General features: G+C 44.8%; 1 protein-coding gene across 3 annotated transcripts in view; it reads right to left on the reverse strand.

Moving 5' to 3' along the window:
* The window catches only part of FRAS1 (Fraser extracellular matrix complex subunit 1), a 499,229-nt gene that overhangs the window by 98,232 nt on the left and 380,285 nt on the right, over positions 1-20,712 (reverse strand). For all 3 annotated transcript variants that reach the window (XM_051820195.2, XM_051820194.2, XM_051820196.2), the window contains 9 exons: positions 20,223-20,470; positions 14,677-14,825; positions 14,255-14,417; positions 11,663-11,798; positions 8,083-8,273; positions 6,920-7,073; positions 5,524-5,787; positions 1,985-2,173; positions 57-176 (listed from right to left, as the gene is read on the reverse strand). In XM_051820195.2, coding sequence (XP_051676155.2) covers positions 57-176; positions 1,985-2,173; positions 5,524-5,787; positions 6,920-7,073; positions 8,083-8,273; positions 11,663-11,798; positions 14,255-14,417; positions 14,677-14,825; positions 20,223-20,470 — 1,614 coding nt within the window. The remainder of the gene's footprint in view (positions 1-56; positions 177-1,984; positions 2,174-5,523; positions 5,788-6,919; positions 7,074-8,082; positions 8,274-11,662; positions 11,799-14,254; positions 14,418-14,676; positions 14,826-20,222; positions 20,471-20,712) is intronic.

The following is a 20,712-nucleotide window of genomic DNA, read 5'->3' on the forward strand; positions in this document are numbered from 1 at the left end:
ACATAACCTCAGAATCGCCAGAGTATTTTTATATTAGCAAACCTAATGTCCCTTACCTACAACACTGATGGAAAATAACTGGTCCATCAATCTGTTGCCTTCACCATCGACCACGTCAAATGTAAAAGCAAAGTTCCCACCAGGCTCTCCTGCTCCGTGACTGTATTCTACTAGTCCTAAAAGCAAGAAAGAAAATCAAGATTTGCCACCAGTGCTCTCTGTCCTTATGTAGGCGAGATGTGGGACTTCAGTTGGCATTCACACCCATGAGTCAATTCACACCTTCCTCTCTTTGACACTGCTTTTGACATTTTTATATAAAGCTCTCATTTTCTCCCTTTCGTCTCCCTATTGAATTCCATAGAACCAAAGACCCCCTCATAACAAAATCACCCCATGACATTTCTTACAGTTGAGGCTCAGCCTTTCTGAAAGGTCAACCAGCCTCTAGGAAGGTCTCGTGAAACATATCCCGGAAGTAGGAGGTGCAGTGACCACACCCACATCCTTTGGAAGGGCCCTATCATATCTGCACACAGGAGGACTGGAGACACACAGCCTCAGCCCAGAGCCCTTCACTCCTCATCACCCAGGGCCTGGAACAACATGGCCTACTACCAAGCAGCCAATAAGCGATACCTAAGTCAACGCCACACAGCAATCCTAGAATGGAAAGGCAGACGGACAGTGTGTTACATTTTTGTTAAGTCCCAGCATCCGTGATAGGAACCTCTCGATGTAAATGGAACCAAATGCCTGGGAAGAGGTGTCTGGGCTCATTTTACAAAGGGGGACATCAAGCCCTGGACAAATTAGGCTATGACTTCCCCTTTGCTATTCCACCTCCACCACTGAAGAACAACCAGGGCTGGGGCCAGGGCTGTGGCATAGCAGGTAAAGCTGTCACCTGCAGTGCTGGCATCCCACATGGCTGCCAGTTTGAGACCTGGCTGCTCCACTCCTGATCCAGCTCCCTGCTAATGTGCTGGGAAAGCAGTGGAGGATGGCCCAAGTCCTTGGGTTGCTGCACCCACATGGGTGAACTGGATGAAGCTCCTGGCTCCTGGTTTCAGCCTGGCTCAGTCCTGGCTATTGCTGCCATTTGGGGAGTGAACCAGCACACAGAAGATCTCTTTCTCTGCCTCAGCCTCTCCTTCTCAGTAACTCTGCCTTTCAAATAAATAAATCTTTTTAAAAAAAAAATAATAAGAAGGAAAATACATCAAGGGCCATTGAGAATTCAGCTGTTGTCAATCTTAGGGCTTCCTGCAGAGGCAGGAGGCTTTGTCTCAGCTTCTTAGGGGGCCACTCAGATTTCCACAGCTCAACAGGGCTGCATGGGATCTCATGGCTCTGGACCACCTTTGCCCCCCAACATGTAACTTTCATTTCCCTCTTCTATCCCTGAAAGCACAGTACAGCACCCATGTAGCACCCAGCGCTGATGCCTGTTACATCAGCATTTCTTGGAGGAGGGATGAGCCATGAAATTCCCCCAGGCAGCTTCGATTTATGCCCTTCCATTTTGCTTAGTTCATTAACTTGTGCTCTTTGGGGAGTGCAAAAGAGATATAAATTGCTCACCTAAGGAAGGCATAATTTTCACCTTAATCCATCCCAATGCGTATCTTTCTTTTTTCTCTCAAACATACTTTTAGCATCATAGCAATTCAAAATGACCTTTTTCCTCCATAATAGGCCCAAATTTCATCAGTGCTATGTCAAATCATGAATACATTTTAGCCAAGAAAGACAGGTTTACTTAAACAAAAAAGAACAGAAAAGAATGGAAAGGAAAGAAAAGAGAAAAGAAAAAAAAGGAAATGAGGTGACAAAAAAGGGAATAAATGAAGCTGTAACTCAGTTCTTATTGAAAGCAGAGAGTGCACAGTTCACCGCCATGGGCTACCAGGCATTTGACTCTGAGTTCAGGACGGTGGGTGGGACCTGTGAAGTTTGGGTCAGCAGACGAGAACTTGCTGACCTTGGCTAATGTCTGCCTGTGTGAAACTTCGGAGGGGCCCTCTCACAGAGATTTGCTGCAGGTTGTCTTGTTTAACCATCTGCAGGTGCCCTGTGCCAGGATCTTCTTTCATGATGTACATAACCTGAAGGTCATCTGAGTCGGCATCTGTCACTTTCAAGTGCTGTTCTGTGATGCGTGCTACAGACCCTGGAAGAGAAGGCAAGAGAGGAGGTCATTCCCCATCGTTTCCACTGGATGAGACGTCAAATGAGTTTGGGAGACTGGAAGCTAACTTATTACACATTCCTTGGGTCTAGGTACCAGGCATTAAGCCTTCTCAGTTCCTGGATGAATGATTTTTTTTTTTAAATGTACTTTAAATGACAGAGAGACAGACAGATCTTCCACCTGCTGGTTCAATGTGGGGAGCAGCTCGGACTAGACTAAGTTACTGGAATTAAGACTTATTCTATGCATCTGCTCTCCTCTGTGGGGAGCAGCTCGGACTAGACTAAGTTACTGGAATTAAGACTTATTCTATGCATCTGCTCTCCTACAATATGGCGCTGGGAGAGGAGAAAACAGCTTCTACCCAGCTGCCTCCAGTTCAACCAATAAACTGTAGGACTTGCTCCTGATTGGAGAGCAGCGTACTCGGCGTGTGGGCAGCCGAGTTAGGATTGGCGGAGGAGGACTATAAAGGAGGAGAGAGACGGCATGCACCGGGAACATCTATGAGGAACATCTAAGAGGAACACCTGTGCAGCCCCCGAGAGAGCCGGCCGGCGGTGTGCCGCTCCCCTGCGGAAGTGGGGAATGTGGCCAGGGGGAACCGCCCTTCCACGGAGGTTGAGGGACGGTAGCCAACCCGGGAAGAACCAGCAGCAAACCCGGGGAGGGCCGAGCAGACGAAAGAACAGCGCAGGGTCCTGTGTCGTTCCTCCACGAAGAGGGGGAGCAACATAATGGTGCCGTGACTCGGATAGGAAACCTAGCTTGGATATGAAGCCTAGGACGGATTAGGAAACTTAGGAGGGAAGAAATGGGAAGAAGCAGGAAAATACCGGAGAGAGAGACTAGCAAAGAGCCTAGGGGAAAGCTGGACGGAAAAGGTGCCGGAAGAAGCTATTGAAAGCCTAGGCAGAGACTCGGATATGGACTGTGAGAAAGAAGTTAGGATTGAAAGCGAAAGTGAAAGCTTTCATAGACTCGGATGCGGACTATGGCGGGGAAGCTAGGAGATTGAAAGCGAAAGTGAAACCTGGAGGAGGCTTGGACTCGGATATGGACTGTGGGAAAGAAGTTAGGATTTAAAGTGAAAGCAAGAAGAAACTTAGATACGGACTGCAGGTTGAAAGTGAAAGTGAAACCTAGAAGAAACTTAGACTCGGATACGGACTGTGGGGAGAGGCCAGGAGAAATGAGGGAGGAATATTGTTGGAAGAAAACTTAAGGAAACACACCGGGTAGAGAAAAATGTTAGGGAGGATGAAGCCGCGAGTGCAGGCCAAGCCATCTTGGAATTCTTCAAGTCACCCCGGGGAGCAAGAGGCGAAGATCTGGAACCAGAGGCAGAGACGTGGGCTGCCAGGATTCGCCAGGTTAGTCCGGGGAACTTGGACTGAATGCCGGTGGTGGCGGAAACATTCGCGGAAGCCGCCGCGTGCAGAGAGAGCACGGGGCGTTGGCGCGAGGCCGTGGTGCGGGCGCGAAGTGCGTGGAGACCGCGGAGCGTGCGCGCAGAGCCGGGAACCCGCCGGCGGGGTGAGGCGCCGGGAAGCCGCGCAGAGCCGTGAAGCTCCCGCGGGGCGAGCCGCTGAGAAGCAGCCTCGGGGCGGAGCCCGCCGGCGGGGCGAGGCGCCGGGAAGCCGCGCGGAGCCGTGAAGCTGCCGGCAGGGCGAGGCACCGGGAAGCCGCAGGGATAAGAGAAACAGAAGTTTAGAAGTAAAAGAGAAATAGGAATGCTGGAAGATAGAAGTAAAATGGGAGAAATAGGAATGCCCGGAGATAGAGAAATAGAGAAAAATAAGGCCTCCCCTCAACATGGCAATGAGAAAGCTTGGATTCGGTCTGCCCGATTAGTGAGGCGATGAGCACCTGGGCGGCTAGCAGCTTATGCGCCGCAGGTCACCGAAGACAGGCACGAATTAACATCAGTAAAGCTTCCCCACAATGCAACAATTAGGAGGCTTGGATTCGGTCTGCCTGATTTAAGGCGGTAAGCGCCAGCAAGCAGCTCGACCAGAGTATGAGCTGCAGGTCACCGAAGATAGGCACGAACCAACACTAATAAGTCTCCCCCACAAAAAGGCAATGAGAAGGCTTGGATTCGGTTTGCCTGATAGGTTTTGTAAGCCCCTGCGGGCAGAGCAGAGCATGCGCTGCAGGGCACCGAACACAGGCACGCATCAGCGCCTAAAAACCTCCTCACAACATGGCGAAGAGAGGACCCGGATTCGGTTTTCCTGATTGATAGGACTTGTAAGAGCCTGTGGCAACTCTAGCAAGTAGAGCAGAGTGTGTGCCGCGGGACACCGAAGACAGGCGCGTATCAACACCAAAAAATAAAAAGAAAGGGGGATCTGTGGGGAGCAGCTCGGACTAGACTAAGTTACTGGAATTAAGACTTATTCTATGCATCTGCTCTCCTCTGTGGGGAGCAGCTCGGACTAGACTAAGTTACTGGAATTAAGACTTATTCTATGCATCTGCTCTCCTACAATATGGCGCTGGGAGAGGAGAAAACAGCTTCTACCCAGCTGCCTCCAGTTCAACCAATAAACTGTAGGACTTGCTCCTGATTGGAGAGCAGCGTACTCGGCGTGTGGGCAGCCGAGTTAGGATTGGCGGAGGAGGACTATAAAGGAGGAGAGAGACGGCATGCACCGGGAACATCTATGAGGAACATCTAAGAGGAACACCTGTGCAGCCCCCGAGAGAGCCGGCCGGCGGTGTGCCGCTCCCCTGCGGAAGTGGGGAATGTGGCCAGGGGGAACCGCCCTTCCACGGAGGTTGAGGGACGGTAGCCAACCCGGGAAGAACCAGCAGCAAACCCGGGGAGGGCCGAGCAGACGAAAGAACAGCGCAGGGTCCTGTGTCGTTCCTCCACGAAGAGGGGGAGCAACAGTTCAACTCCCCAAACGCCCATCAATAGCCAGGATGGGCAAGGCTAAAACCAGCAGCCTGAAACCCAATCTGGTTCTCCTATGTAGATGGAAGGGACTCATGTACTCGAGCCATTACCTGCTGCCTCCCAGGGTATACATTAGCAGGAAGCTGGAATTGGGAGCAGAGCCAAGACTTGAACCTATGGACTGTGATATGGAATGTGACTGTCCCAAGAAGTGTCTAGCCATTAGGCCAAATATCTGCCCCTATCACTCATAATTCTTAGTGTCCCTAAAACAACAGTTCTCCAAAACTCTAGTGCTTACAAGTACAGACCAGTCAAGTTAAGATCTACTCACAGAACCACCATGGGAGGAAGGACTGTGCACTGGCCAAAGAGGAAATGAGGGTGGAAGAACCATGGACACCCTCCTCTGTCCCTGTGGTACCTGCTGAGAGCTGTAGGCCTCGGTTGATAACCAAGTGGGGGGAAGCACTGGTAGGCAGCTCCACGTGGATCTCCATCCTCCCCATGTCCACATGCAGGCCATCAGTGAGGGAGAACTGGAACTCATCCACCGCCATTCCAGGGTTGCTAAGCAGGTATCCAATCAGCCCAGCCAGGACATCCTGGTAGGTAAAGGAAGAGCCCTGGACCAAAACCATCCCACTCTCTAGGGGCTCAGAAGCACTAAGTCTCCGCAGAAGATGACCTGAGGAAGTAAGTAAAGAAAAATAATGAGACAACAGTAATATACTCGCGTACGACACTGAAGCACTGTCAACTGATTTTGTCAACTAAGGTGAGCCTGGGTAGAACGTCAAGTACCTTGGAGGCTCTTGGTGATGAGAAGTTGATATTTTATGTATAAGCATAGGGTGCTGCCCTGTTACCTCATCTTCAAATAAAGAAGACAAAGCCCACTTTTCCTGCTTAGAAATATCTTAAGGAGACGCAGATGGATGTGGTAATATAATAGATGAGATATCACCTCTCCCTCCATGAATTCAAACACGTTATTATCTAAACCTTATCTTTCCCAGCTACAAAGGGAAAACAGCATGATTCAGTCATTGCCTTTCTCTTAGGGCATCTCGAGTGGTGCTGTGAATATATTTTAGGTTCAGAAAGACACCAAGCATCTTCAGACTGAGGTTTATTTGTGTTTTCAAAGGTCATGTGCTTCAATGGGATGGTTAAAGTGCTTCAATAATGAAAGTGAAAGTGAACTGAAGGCAATCAAAAATGCAATGACCAACAGCTTTTCTTCTATTCACCCTCAGTCAGCTGCAAGGGTTTCATCTTTAAAGGACCAGTGAGCATTATGACAGATTGAGATGCATCGTCTGGGCTCTTGAGCATTGGCTGATACCAGGAGAATGGCACTTAGAAAAGCAGGTAGAAGATCCACACAGTGGTTTTTGTTTCTGGTTTAAGACAGGAAAGTGCTTTCTTTCCAAATACACAATTGACACACCTCCTGAAATGTCTAGCATGCCCCTATGAGGCTGCATGGATGGCCCAGTATTACCAGGTAATGATGCCCACTCTGAGAAGAGGATGAGCTGGCTTGGAAATTTGCTTTGCTTCAGATTACATAGCTGGATAACAGCTGAAATAAAATTTGAGACACCAATCATTGAGGATTTGGGCTTTTTAAGCAACTGGTATCTACCATGACCCCAGAGAATATTAGCCAACTGTGAATTTGATTACACTTTGATGCAAATAATGGACCACATACAGGAAAAGCAAAGGAATAACCAACTGAAATCAATGTGTTTATTCTAACAACCCTTTGGGTACCTCAATTAAGAAGCTTTCCATAGCAGTGTGTGCCCTACCGTGGTCAGGCAGCTTTGTCAATACAAAGATCAGCTCATTATCTGGAGTGTCCAGGTCTTGTAGGCTCAAAGAAGAATTGCTTATCACCACTCCTGAGCTCAGGTGCACGCTGAGTGGCCGCAAGGTCATTCTCGGTGGCTCATCGTTCCTTCTCTGATTAAAACATGAAATATCAGGTCCCATGCAGATATTGGTTTAAGAAGAAAGAAAATGCACATTATTCAAGAGAAGTATCATTGTTGCAGAAACTTTCACCATCAAAATAGTGTTTAATGTGTCACTACCTTTACTTCCTAACCGAAATGTTTCATTTGAGAACAGAGTGAATCATACCGAGTGTCCCCTTGAAGATAAGCAGTTGGGGCTTTCATGAAAATATTGTAAAAAGCTCTGCATAGGTACATGACCTGTAACTTCTACACCCAAAATATGAACGTGTGATTTGACAAACACAGGTATATCTGGGAGATAAGGCAGCACACTGCGTGAACCCAGAACTCTCTTGGAAAACCCAAAGCATATCACAGTAGCTCAAAGAGGACACCATATTTGAAAGCCTGGGTTTCTAAAGCTGTTCCTGTCTCTGTGCCAGTCCCCCTTCCCCACTGTCCCTTAAGAGTGCTGCGGTTTCCATACATTTTATTTTCCCAGGGCAGAGGGTAATTCCATTCCCAGATTGATCTTTTGCTATACTGTCTCCCTAAGGGTAGTGGAGCAAAGCCTATGTATTTGCTCAAATGAGAACAGATACAGCATGAAGGAATCGATTTCTTTGATGTTACAATTAACTTAATAAATGCATTAAAAATATAAGAAAAGGCAAGTATGCATGCAGAACAAGCACAGTAATTGCAGAGAAAAATAAGCACGTTAGTTTCGATCTCAAGACGTGACTGGCCAAGCTTCTCTGACTTTCACAAACTATTTTCACATAGAAAGGATACATTTTACTCTGAAATGGAAATTCAGATTTCCAACTAAGACCTTCCCAAATGCCAATCTTAACTCTGTAGGTTTCCTGAAGGTCAAGGTTATATTTTAACACTGATCTTTAAAATTGAAGGTCAGATCCAATCTTCTTTGGAGTCTGCATAAGGAAAGCTCTCTAAGAGCAGAATATCGTGGTCAAAAGCTCAACTTTTCCAACTGCCAAAGTCTTTACCTCAATGGTGATGTTGATGCTGTGAGTTTCTGAACGACTGGTTCCATCACTCACATAAAAACTAAAAATATCATGGGTTGGCTCAATGCTTTCGTGAACACTCTGGAAATAGTAAATGGAATTTTCCAAGACATCTTGGATAGGGAACGATGCCTCTAGGTCACTGGTAGTTCCTGGGCCAAAACGATCACCTGCATGAAAATCAAGAGAGAAGCTTTACCTCGATCCATCAGTTCTTGCTTGTTCAGATGAACTAGAAAATACAACATCATTCTCAACGAGATGAACCTACTGTGTCTGAGAATACACCTAGGAGAATGGGAAAAGTGCCAAACCAGAACTGGAAGACTGGGAGTCAGGTCCCAGTTTCCACACTGCCTGTTTTTCATCTTTAAATGGATCTATCTATCCTGCCATCACCCAGAGAACAGCTAATATAGAATTAGGAAAGCATTCGGAATCTTACTTTATGCAGCACAGAATCCGTGCATTTTTGGAAAGGAATCTTTTGATATCATGTGTCTTGGGGCAAGTAAGAACACAATAGGTAAGAATTCTACTTAAGCTCCAGCCAATTTCAAAGATATCTACGGGGACCGTCCTGCAAGAGTAACATTCTTCCTTCACACAGGACAAGGTGACCTGTGCACCTTTTTATCTAGGACACCTCTCCTCCAGCATGTTTTCATTTTACCTCCCAGTTCCTTAAGCAAAGGTCTACATGGGTCAGAGCCCAGCCTGTGGGGTAGCACACCAGGACTCGTGTGGTGCTCAGGACACATGCAGGCCCAGAGATGCTTGGGTACCATTCAGAGCCAACAGGAAGATACAGCAGTGTTGAATTGATGGATGTTTTGTCTTTTACTTGATTCCAATCTGAGTCTCTCTAATTGATGTTAAATTGTTTCTACAATTTTCTTCTAGGGAGAGGAGATAAAGGAAATCTTTGCGTCCTCCAACATTCTCGGAGTATAAACAACAAAGGAAAGTGTAGCCATCCGATCTGAAAGCTTTCCTCTCCCTTCTCCATGATCCTTTACAAAGAATAGATCATAAATTAAAAGACCATTAACTACTGAATTGTAGACAGGGTCACATTTGTTGACATCCCAACAAAAATATTCGGAAGGAAAGTATTTTATTAACAATTTATTAGAAAGAAGAGTTTAAGATGTGTTTTTTTTTTTTTTTCAATAGCATGACTTTTCTGTATCCCTCAGATTGGATTCCTTTGGATAGTGGAAGTGTAGAGAGATCTAAGTGGCCAGTGATCCTGTAATCCCTGGGACATAGAGTTCAGTTTCTGGAAGGAAATGCTAAACTTCTTTCAATTTTTACTTTCTCCTTCCACTGACCACTATCAACAGGGGAAATGGAGCTTCTTAGAGCCAAAAAGAGCCTCAGTAAATGAGGCCTAAAAATACACACAAATATAGCACCACTTCATTTTAAATCATTGGAAAACAAACTATTCAACAAGTGAATCTGTCCCTGCAGCTGTAAGCACCACACTCTTCCACACCTTTTGTTTGTTTTTCTTTTTTTAGTGTATATCATTCTTATCAATGTGCTTTCCTGCCTTCTTAAAAAAGAAATGGCCTACGTATGACTTAATGTCAGCAGGATCACCCACTACCCACTGAGCTGCTCTCAGAGGTGATGGAGGCGGATCCTGTCCTGCTTGTGCCTCAGTGAACGCAGTGTCCATGTCATTAGGTTGCCTCCTTGCAAATCCAGTCATTCTGTGTCTTCTCTTTTGTTGGTTAAAAGCAAAAGTGCTCTTCTACCAGATTTTTAGAAGATGTTCTGAATAGCTGGACTCTGATGGTAAGTAGCTGGTTTCATGTACAGACAATGGACTCAGCTCTAAAAAGAGGCAAAACGGTGTCTCCCATGGAGCAAAGGGTGGGGTCCCTCGCTGACGTACAGTTGCTTTGCCTCTGATGCCTAATGCCTTTTCCTTGCTTCTAGGTTTACACCAACGTTATTGAGTGTGGTCCTCGGGCCAGCAGCAGTGGCATGGGCAAGCTGGTGAGGAATGCAAATTCACAGACCACATCTATCTCCTAAAACAGGATCCCTGAGATTGCTGCCCAGGTCCCGGTGCTTTCATAAGCCCTCTGGGTGATTCTTGTACACGTGAAAGTTTGAGAACCACTTTTCAGAGAGCCCGAGGCTCACTAGAAAGCTGCCTTCTGGGGCTGTGGGACACCTCTCTGTCTGGTGCATCTGTGCCCTGCACACACTTCACATGAGCGTGAAACTGTGTTATGAAGGCTTAATAAAAATGAAGCCACACAGGGAGAAGAGAAGGTTGGGGGCAAACACCCTTTTGTGATTTCCCACTTTGCCCATGCTCTTCCTCTGCCCATGGCCAACTCCAAGGACTTCCTCAGATTTTTCTGCTTTTCTAGTCAAAAGTAATTGCTTTCTTCTATGTACTCTGTCAGCACTTTGCTCCTTTATCTGGCTTGGCATTTGTCATTTACTGTAATTTCTCTGTCTTCATTCACATCTCCACTCGAGTGAGGCAGGTTCTGTGTCTTATTCATCTTTATATCCACCAGGTATTGCACGTGTGTTTGTTGAAACAAACCTAATACCCGACCATCAAACCTCAGTGCACACTGAAAGATAAGATAGGGAACACTCAAGGCTTTCTACAGGAGAACAGGACCACGGCTAAATGAGTTTGCAGTAATCAGGTGCAATTCCTAGGCAGTATGCCGGCCAGACACCTGCAGCCCACGACACCTCCATGGGAGCTGCTAGCTGCACGCCGATCAGAGCCATGCGCTGGCGCTGAGGGCTCTCACTGCAGAGGGGCAGCACAGGGGTCTGCCGTGAGCTGTCTCAACTGCCAGTCACAGCAGTCTCAGGGGACTGGGGACCATCTATGCCTTCTCGCCTCTCCATCCTGTGATACCCACTAGGGGGTCCACCAGGAGGAGGGGGGTTGCTGAAGAGGGTGTCACAGACAGACAAGCAGGCTTTTCAACTCACGTCATTTCCATGGAAGGAGCTCAGGCACAAGCTGTGGTTCAGGTAAACTGCAGCTTCCTCAGCCGGGGCAGGAATTGTATTTCCCCGACACTCAGTTCTGAGTGTGAGCCACAAGCCCCTCCACCCCCTTGCTGGCTCCTCCTTACCAGGCTCTATTTTTTTCCAGGCTCTATTTTTTTCCATAGCAGCTATTTACCTTCTAATATCTGAGAAAGTTTCCCAAGTATTGAATCTTTTATTTATGTGTCCTCTACTCCCAAAGCCAGGATCTAAGCAACCATAAGCTAAATACTGTTGTCTGTTTTGTTTACTGATATATCCCTAGTGCTTTAAAAAGTGCACAGAACACAGAAAACACTGGATACATTTTTGTTGAATGAGTGAAACCCTCCCTCCCTCCCTCCTTCCCTTCCTTCTTTCCTCCCTCCCTCCCTCCCCCACCCCCTTCCATTTCTTTGAAATGGTTCCTTTCCTCCATGGTTTCCCATCTCCAGGTCTATTTAGACCTAAAGACCTTCCCTCACCCTCCTGTCTTCCCAGCTCCTGAATAATGGAACAGCCAAGCCCCGGCTGGTACCTGTGCCTGTGTTCTCAATGCAGCCGTATTTGGGCAAGGCACTTAGTTTAATGACAGCATCTCCTTGGAGGTTGTCCTGATCATCAGTGGCAAAGAAATGGTGAAATGAGAGGGGGGCTCTCCCTCCCTCCTCAACCTAGGAGAGAAAAGAACACAGGGAGTCCTTGGGCGGTTGCTCAGAACTGCAGTAGAACAGACCTGGGTTGCAAAGTGCCACCTGCATGACCTTTGGGCATGAGTTCCACTTCTGTAGGAGGCAGATCCTCCACGGACGAGATGAGGAATGTGCAATCTTTCAGTGCCTCTGCAAGCTACACTCAGGCACGATGACTTCCGTGTCTCCCTTCAAAGCTGCGCTTCATTCAATGATGGATCTGCTTATAAAGCAGCTCCGGCCCATTCCAATCAGCCACCTCGCTGCAGGTGCGCGACAGGATGCTGCCTTGCCTCCCCATCAACATTCAAAAGCCCACAGCTCGAGAATGATTGATCCAGTCCTCCTGTGCACACTGGCAAGGTGACTGTCCAACACAGCATTCCCACCCAGAGAATCAAAGTCCCACCCACTCCTTTATAGTGCACATTTATACGGACATGGGAAGAAAGGATTCACCACACCTGAATGCTAGTGCTTATCCTAACATCAAAGAGGGCAATAAATCCATCTAAGTAAAAGCAGTCACTCAAACTACCTTTTTCCCTGAGGGCTCTGTTTCATACACTAACTCTGCAAGCAGTGCCTGGTATTTCTCACTGGCCTGCTGGAAGCGGTCAAGTCATTTCACTTGGGACAACGCTTGGCTAACTGTAGTAAGGTCTGGAAGTGACTAAGCAGACCGTTGCCCTGAGTCTGGGAAGGGGGACAGCGCAAGTGGCTTTTGCAAGATGTGGAAATGGAAAAATCAGGGGCCTAGCAGAACCATGTAGAAACAGCTCAGAGTTTCATGTATATTCAGCTGCCTGCCAAAGCCTGAAAAACGCTTGGACTTTTAGCACTGTGGTGTGTATGAAGAGCAGGAAGAAGAAAAAAATCAACGAACTTTTATGGAATCCATTCCATGAACCAGGCACTGTGCTAGGGGTTTCGTGCTATTTTTTAACTCAGAGAAATCCTTTATGTAGTAGGAATATTAGTATTTTAAAGAAGAGACTATAGCTAAGAAAGATTAAATCCTTGGGTCCAAAGTCAGCCAGTTATTAGGTAACAACATTGGCACCTGAACTCATGTCTAGGTAGCATCAATGATCAAGATATACTATATTATCCACCCCTCTCCTCAATATCCTGTCAATATTGTTTATAGTGATAAGTATTGGTTTGAATTAAAGAGTGTTTGGGGGGCACTGTCCATGTCTTAGTTACTGTCAATCAGTATTAGCTTATAAATTCTTCAAAGACACATTATAATTCTACTTCTACACTCTGGATTCGACATCTGGCTCCTTTCCTCACTCCTGCTTCAGGCCAGTGTAGACCCTGGGAGGTATCTGGTGATAACCCAAGTGACAAGGTTCCTAGGACCCACTTGTTAGACCTGATTGAGTTCATGGCTCCCGACTTCAGTTCCAGCTGGGACCCACTGTAGGCATTTGGGGAGTGAACCAGCAAATGGGAGTTCTCCATTTCTCTCTCTCTCAGATTATTTTTTTTTTTTTTTGAAGGGGAGAGTGACTGGGGGGTGGGATGGAGATATCTTCTATTCACTGGTTCACTCTCCCCATGGTCACAATGGCTAGGGCTGGGTCTAGACGGAAGGCAGAAGCCAGGAACTCCATCTGGGTCTTGTTGCATGGGTGGCAGGGATAGAAGCCCTTGGGCCATCCTCTGCTGATTTCCCAGGCACATTAGCAGGGAGCTGGATTGAAAGTGGAGCGGCTGGGACTTGAACTGGTACTCCATTAGGAGATTGCAGCATTGCAGGTGGTTCCTTAGCTCACTAGGCCACAAGGGCAGGCTCCTGCCTCTCAAATTATATAAGAAATATATACTAACAGAGTCTAGCATAGTGTGTACCACATAAGTCTTTGTTGACTGACTAATGTGGCTATAATGACTTCATCTCTGCATATACTTATTTTTATACTTTTTGAAAAATCCATGTTTGGAAGCCACACGTATCTTTTTTTGTTGTTGTTGTTGACAGGCAGAGTGGACAGTGAGAGAGAGAGACAGAGAGAAAGGTCTTCCTTTTCTGTTGGTTCACCCCACAATGGCCGCTGCGGCCAGCGCACCACGCTGACCCGAAGCCAGGAGCCAGGTGCTTCTCCTGGTCTCCCATGGGGTGCAGGGCCCAAGCACTTGGGCCATCCTCCACTGCCTTCCCAGGCCACAGCAGAGAGCTGGACTGGAAGAGGAGCAACTGGGACAGGATCCAGTGCCCCGACTGGGACTAGAACACGGGGTGCCGGCGCCGCAGGCAGAGGATTAGCCTATTGAGCCGTGGCGCTGGCCAACCACACGTATCTTGATACCATTGCCTAGATAGCCTGGAGGAAGAACTTGGCAGCCAAGTTAGGCAAAAGCCTTTATTTCCATCACCAGATTCCAGCTCTCTATAATGTCCCCTGTCTGTTGACCTGAGAACTGTTTACCGTGATGAGGTCAGCAAAAGCAATGACTGGGGGTGGATTCTCAGCAGGGGTGATCAGGATGGTGAACATCTGATTGTCCAGATGGTTGTGGTCTGCATCAGACACGGAAAACTGGAAGCTGTCAGTAACCAGACGGCCATCTGTCTCAAACACAGCCGAGTACCTGTGAAGGCCAGAAAAAGAACCACAGGAATGAGCCGCACCAACAAGCCAGGGAGAATGGGTGCCTGCATCTGTAAATATGAAATACATGCAATGTGTTCACCTCATATAAATGTAAACAATTGTTCATGAAAAAAGTGAAAAGGAGGAATGGGGCCAGAAACAATATATTCTCTTAAGCAGGTGCAACCAGTTGCTTAAATATCTTAACACAGTTTTTTTAAAAAAGTCCTGTCAAATAACACAAAGTGGCAGTGTACCTGATGTTCTTATTGTTGATGTCTTCCATTGTGAAATTGGAAGTCTCTGAGAGTTCTTCCACCTCAGGTCCTGAGGTTTTTAAGAGAGAGCCATACATGGGCAGAGAACGTAACTGAATCCAGATCTCAGAATCAGGTGAAGAATCATCCTAGCGAGGCAAATATGAGTTAAGACATAAATGCACATTTTAGGAATAAATACTTCCAGTACCAAAACGTCCACAGGAACTTCCTTCTCTGTTAAGTAGAAAAGTCCCTTTCCCTTTTGTCATAAAGCAACACCATTGCAGATTGCATGAAAATGCCAGTGTTTATTCCTCCCAAACACCCCTCTCATAAGGTCTGCTTCCAAGAACAGCTCAAGACAGCAGTGGGGAAATGCACTTGAGGTGTGGGACCTATTGTTACTATAATCACACGGTTATGTGGTTTGTATCTTTACAAACATCTAGTGAAGAACAAACCCAGTCAATTGTTAAGTCATTCATACACAGAAATACAGCATTCTTCCGGAGTTTCAGAAACAACTAAGGTTCCACTGGAACACCTGATACACCACACAATGGTAAAATTCTGTGAAACAGAAAGAACTCATTTCACTCAGTCAATGACTCATTTTAATATGTATAAATGTGGAATTCACCAAAGAATTCATGAAGTCTTAGGGATTCCATTCTATCAGGACTGAAACTATAGCTGAGCTGCCTCCTGTGTTATTTATTGAGAAATAAAATTGACTTTCTGTGTTTCTACTGAGCATTTTAATGGACAATTTCCTCTTTCTTCAAGAATATTTTTGGAAATATCTAGAAGGCAGGCAATGTCTTGGAAAGTTTCCCCAAGTCATCCATCTTTTGGAGCACTGGATTGTGATCCTGGGGGTACTCTACACTTTTCCACAGCAACGGAGAAAATGAATGTTGCACAGTTAGCCATATGTTCAAATGTGGGTTTGCACGGCGATGCCAGAGAGTTAGGAGAGTAACTGGATCAGGAACGCCCATGGCGGGCTAGGGATAGTAGTCTTCAGTCTGCTTCCATTATCCCCAGGGCCGTTTGATGTGTGTGGAGTCACAAAGCAAGATCACAGAATTTCCTCACATCACTTGACACTGGCAAGAGGGAACTAAAAGTCATTGAAGCTGCAGGACTTCAGAAAATGTCCCCTAAATGCATATTCTTTTCAAGTTTCTCTATTTCTCCATATGAGTTACCAAATACAACATGCAGACTTCCAAAAGAGTATTTCCTAGTTTAACTGCGAGCTCCCTCGGAGCCTGAGTTTCAAAAGCCATCTGAGTTTGATGGTTTTATCTTCTGGGAGGGACAGAGTTCCTGGCCCCTGATTGGCATGAATAGCTTCCAATTCCACACTGGCACATTTGGCAAATAAATGATTATTTTATGTCAAACAAATCTTCTTTCAGATCTCAAATGATTATTGGGGGTAAAAAAGTGGGAAATCTGTTAGACACATTTTTACCCATGAAAATACCCTGCCATAATTTAAAGAAAATCACCATTTTAGGATCTCCAAGATATTGTGGGCATATAAAAGTATATAAGAAATAGACCTGGCTCTCATGCAACTGGTCTTCTCTCTTTCTTATTCCTTTGGTATTGATTCATATTTGTATCTTCCTTGAACCACGTATATAGTCATTAACCCATCATTCAATACAAGGCAAGAATTTTGATAACAAATACTTAATTAATGTGCTTTTCCTTCATTCTGTCCCTGGGGCTGCCATCACCATGAATCTTGTTTTTCATTTCATCGAATCTCTTAATATAATTTGATATATTACTGCAAATTGTATTTTGGCATTTTACATAAACTTAACAAAAGTAGAGTTAGACTTCTCTTGGGGGATTTCTTTTTCTTTTTCCTCAACAGCAGACTGCTGAAGATCTATCCTTATTATTGTTTATATCTGTAATTTACCTACCACGAGGCTAATATTCTACAGAGTAAATACACCATAGGGTTATCTCTTATCTTGTTGACAGACACTTGGCTTGTTCAATATTTTCACTATTACAAATAGTACTGCAGTAAACATTCTCATGCATGTTCTTAGTGTATATGTGGAAGTCTCTCTTGGACAGGAATCTAGCCATAGAATGGTTGGGTGTATGACTGTTCGTCCTCAGAAGACAATGCCAAGTTCTTTCCCAAAGTGGTTGACCCAGTTTAAACTCCCACAAGCAAAGTAAAAAAAAAAAATCTCCTGTAGATTCATTTCCTCTCCAACACTAGTTATAAAATGGTAAAGACTTCATGTGCTTTCTCTGAGCGATAACATAGGCAAGGATCCCTCCATAGTTGATGGACCATATGGACTCCTCTTCTGTGAAATCCTCACTCATGTCTCTTGCTTGTTTTTCTATTGGATTATCTTTTTCTCCTTGATCTGTAGGCATTCTTTACATTTTCTTTGCAATTTTTGTTTCTATAAGGGTGCTCCAAAAAGTTTATGGGAAATGGAATGAAAAGTTTATTTTAGTGCAAGAACTTTAAGCTCCATGCATAGGGTTTTTTTTTTTTTTTCAAAATGTGCACAGTGAACTTTGGAATCTTCCTTGGATATGCAATTTTAATTTTTTGCATGAAAATAAACTTATCTTTTAATTTAATTTTCCAAGAACTTTTTGAAGTACCTTCATATGTGCTGCAAATATCCTTTTTTATTTGTGACATGCCTGCTTTCAGCTTTTATTATTTTGATGAATGTAAATTTAATATTAAGATAGTCAAATTTTTTAATCTTTCTTTTTATTGTTAGCACTGGTTTCTAGTTTAATAAAGTATTTCCTTTCCTAATACCACGAAAATACTTACATACATCCTAAAGATGACTGTACCCTTTTACTTATGACCTTGTACTTGATCCATGTGGGGTTGGTATCTGTGTGGGCTTTGAAGGCAGGCTACAGATGCCTTTATCAACCTGAGAATGATCACTTTGTGCAGTTCCATGTTATAAGCAGTTCCTCTGTTGTCACTGATCTGGCTTTCCTGTTTTTCTATTAGCATACCCTATTAGGTTGGTTTTAGACTGTGAACTGTTTCAAACACCGTGGGTTTATACTAAATCCTGATAGCTGGTCGGGCAAGTCTTCCTGCCCTCTGATTATGCTTTTGAAGAATTGTAGCCCTTCGTTCTTACGTATTTCAGAGATAGTTTACCAACTGGGCTTTTGATTGGAAGTGAACTGGATTGAAAGGTCCTTTTATGGGAGAACTGATATTTTTTCAATATTAAATATTTCGGCACATGAATATGTAAATCTCAGAAGTTTGGTGTTTGTCACTGACGTGTATAATATTCCCTGTAGAAGTACTGCCTGCTGTTGTTAGATGTAGTCCATGGGACATGATTTTCTGTAATACTATTTTAAATGGTATCATCTTTTTATTTATATTTATTGGCTAATTTTTTTGCTGGTGAATACCAAGGCCAGTGCTGTTTGTTGACCTTATGTCTGGTCTCTCAGCAAATTTTCCCTTTATTTCCAGTATCTTGTCAAGAGAGTCTTTTGAATTTTTCACATAACCAATCATAGCATCGATCTCTAGAAGTCACACTTTTTTTTTTTACATTTATTCCTAGACAGGTGATATGTAATGATGTTGTGTTATCATAGTTTTGCATTATTTCATTATTTTATTTTTGGTTGATTCATAGAGATGCTATTAACTTCTTAAAATTAGTTGTATTTTTCATCTCCTCCCTTCCCCCCCATATTACAGACAAGAAAATTGAGGCCTAGAGAGTTGAAACAATTGTCAAGGCTCCTTGTGGCAGTAAGTGCTGAGGTTAGATTAAAACACATCCGTGCTAACCCCAGCACCCATGCTCTCTCCCAGGCTTGTTTCCCTGCAATGCATAGCAAACAGTGTTTATAAAACACTGTTAAGAAGCAAAGCAGGAAGAATCTCATTTCTGCCTTTTGTTTCTTCCCAGATCCTATCACTGTCTTCCCCTTAAAGATACTGAGACCAGACTCACCTGCTCCTCTCCCTGTGTGCCCTCTGTGCCCTGCCCCATTGCAGTCTCGGATTGCACATGGCTTTCCCAGCTCCTCTGAATGTTCATGAAAACTCAGTAACTATGCATATCTGAAAAAATTCTCCTGTGACAGTAAGCATAAAATTCTTCCACAACCCTCAGAGAAAGTTAGCATATAATATAGCTAAGTCTTTAAAATATATGCATGCTTTTAGCAGGCTAAATAGTTCTTTTGGAGTCTTTCTGCTCTGGTGGGTAAATTCACATTCAATCAATTTCTGCAAATACATGTTCAGTCACCAATGGGCTTACATTTTGATATGCAGCTTATAATATGCAGTTAATGGCTAGGAACTGCTCCTAGAGTGCTATTTTGGTCTGTCACACATTTTTCAGGCCTCGGTGATCTATTGATTGAACCTGAATTCATACATTTTTATGAATTCATGAGTTTCATAAGATTAAAAGACCATAACCTATGGTAAAAATCATTTGTGAATTAAAAAAAATCAAAGTTATTCTGAAACTTGAGTAGACTCACGAGAAAAATCAAGGTGAAACTCAGTTTCTCATAATTTAAAAAAAAAGACAATTTGAGGGAAAAATCTGTATAAAAGCAATTGTTCCCAGGCTGATTCTTTATCTCAAATGCTACTGTTCAGGACCAGATTTTAAAATGAAAGCCTTCAGTCTAGAAAAAGGTTGCTTAAAACTATATAGTGCTAAAAGAAAGGAAGGGGGGGCAATGGTCATTGGTTGAAATTTTAATGTTACTGAGAAAAATTCAACACTAAGGATGATTACCATTCAGATAATTACTCTTCCTTTCAAGGCACTGTAAAAACTACCGGTTGTTTTATTTACACAGAGAATACATACCTGTTTACAATATCTGTAAATGCAAAATAAAATTACTTATTATCCTTAGCTCCAGAGGTAGAATCAAAGAAAGATGACTTTCATCACCTAGGATCACTTCCCAAGGTAGAGCCAGATGGGAGAAGAGACTCCAGTGCCCAGAGTCTCCTCCTGGTTCCCTACCCACAGTGCTTCTCCTGGGGCATGAGGTAGGGGAGGAGCCAGGGATTCTGCCTAGGCAATCTGCAGAAAGTAATGCCAAAAAGGGTGCTGATGAAAAGCGGGATTTGTCTTAGGGGACTATGAGACACTTTCATCCACTAGTCACTGGCCAGCAAGTTCCCCCAGAATGCTCTTTCCCGGATATTCCTATTGGAAAAATTATGAATGGCACTTAGACAATGGGCATGTGGGGTTGTTTCTGGTCGACAAATACCCACCCCTACAAATCCTCACTGTGTTCCATCACACTGTGTTCATTCAATTCCAGGCTCCAGAGATGCTGGGAGAGGACAGAATCAACAGTGTGACTGCCTCTAAAAACCAAACTGTAGGGAAGATGGGGACACACGGCCCTCTCCCTGCTGCCCTGAATATTCAGACCTAGAACTGCCCTCTAGTCAACCCAGCTGTAGGGGGCCATCAAGAACAGGAAGAGCAGGTGTCATAGCTTACCACGTATGCAAGGTGCGCCCTGGTGATCACAGCTGTTCGTTGACTAGCAACGGTAATGCTCAGAGAGGAAGCTGCGGCCAGCTGAGGTCTTCGGGCCTCGGACGGTGACACCTCCACTCTCACTTCCAACGTCATGGCTGCGAGGCCATCTGTGACTGAGATCTCCATGCTGTCTTCCTGGGCGGAGGAGCCGTCATGCACATACTGCACGGCATTTTTCTCCATTTCCTCCTGAGTGAAAGTGTCACCTTCCAAGAACAAAACAGATCACAAAACCGGTGGCTTCTGGGAATAATACTTTTCACTTATATGGCATCTTGGTTCTCAGGGTTTCAAAGTATGTGCAGAATCATCCACGTTGGGAATGATAAGCTCATCATAACCCACCAACACAGGTTTCTCTTTACACCACTCTCCAGGAAGAGTGAGGTAGCCTGATTTTCACCACCACTTGAGATGGGAGGCTGACTGTAACAAGGCAGCTAATTCC

Source organism: Oryctolagus cuniculus, chromosome 8 (genome assembly GCF_964237555.1).
Source record: "Oryctolagus cuniculus chromosome 8, mOryCun1.1, whole genome shotgun sequence".
Classification (NCBI taxonomy): Eukaryota; Metazoa; Chordata; class Mammalia; order Lagomorpha; family Leporidae; genus Oryctolagus; species Oryctolagus cuniculus.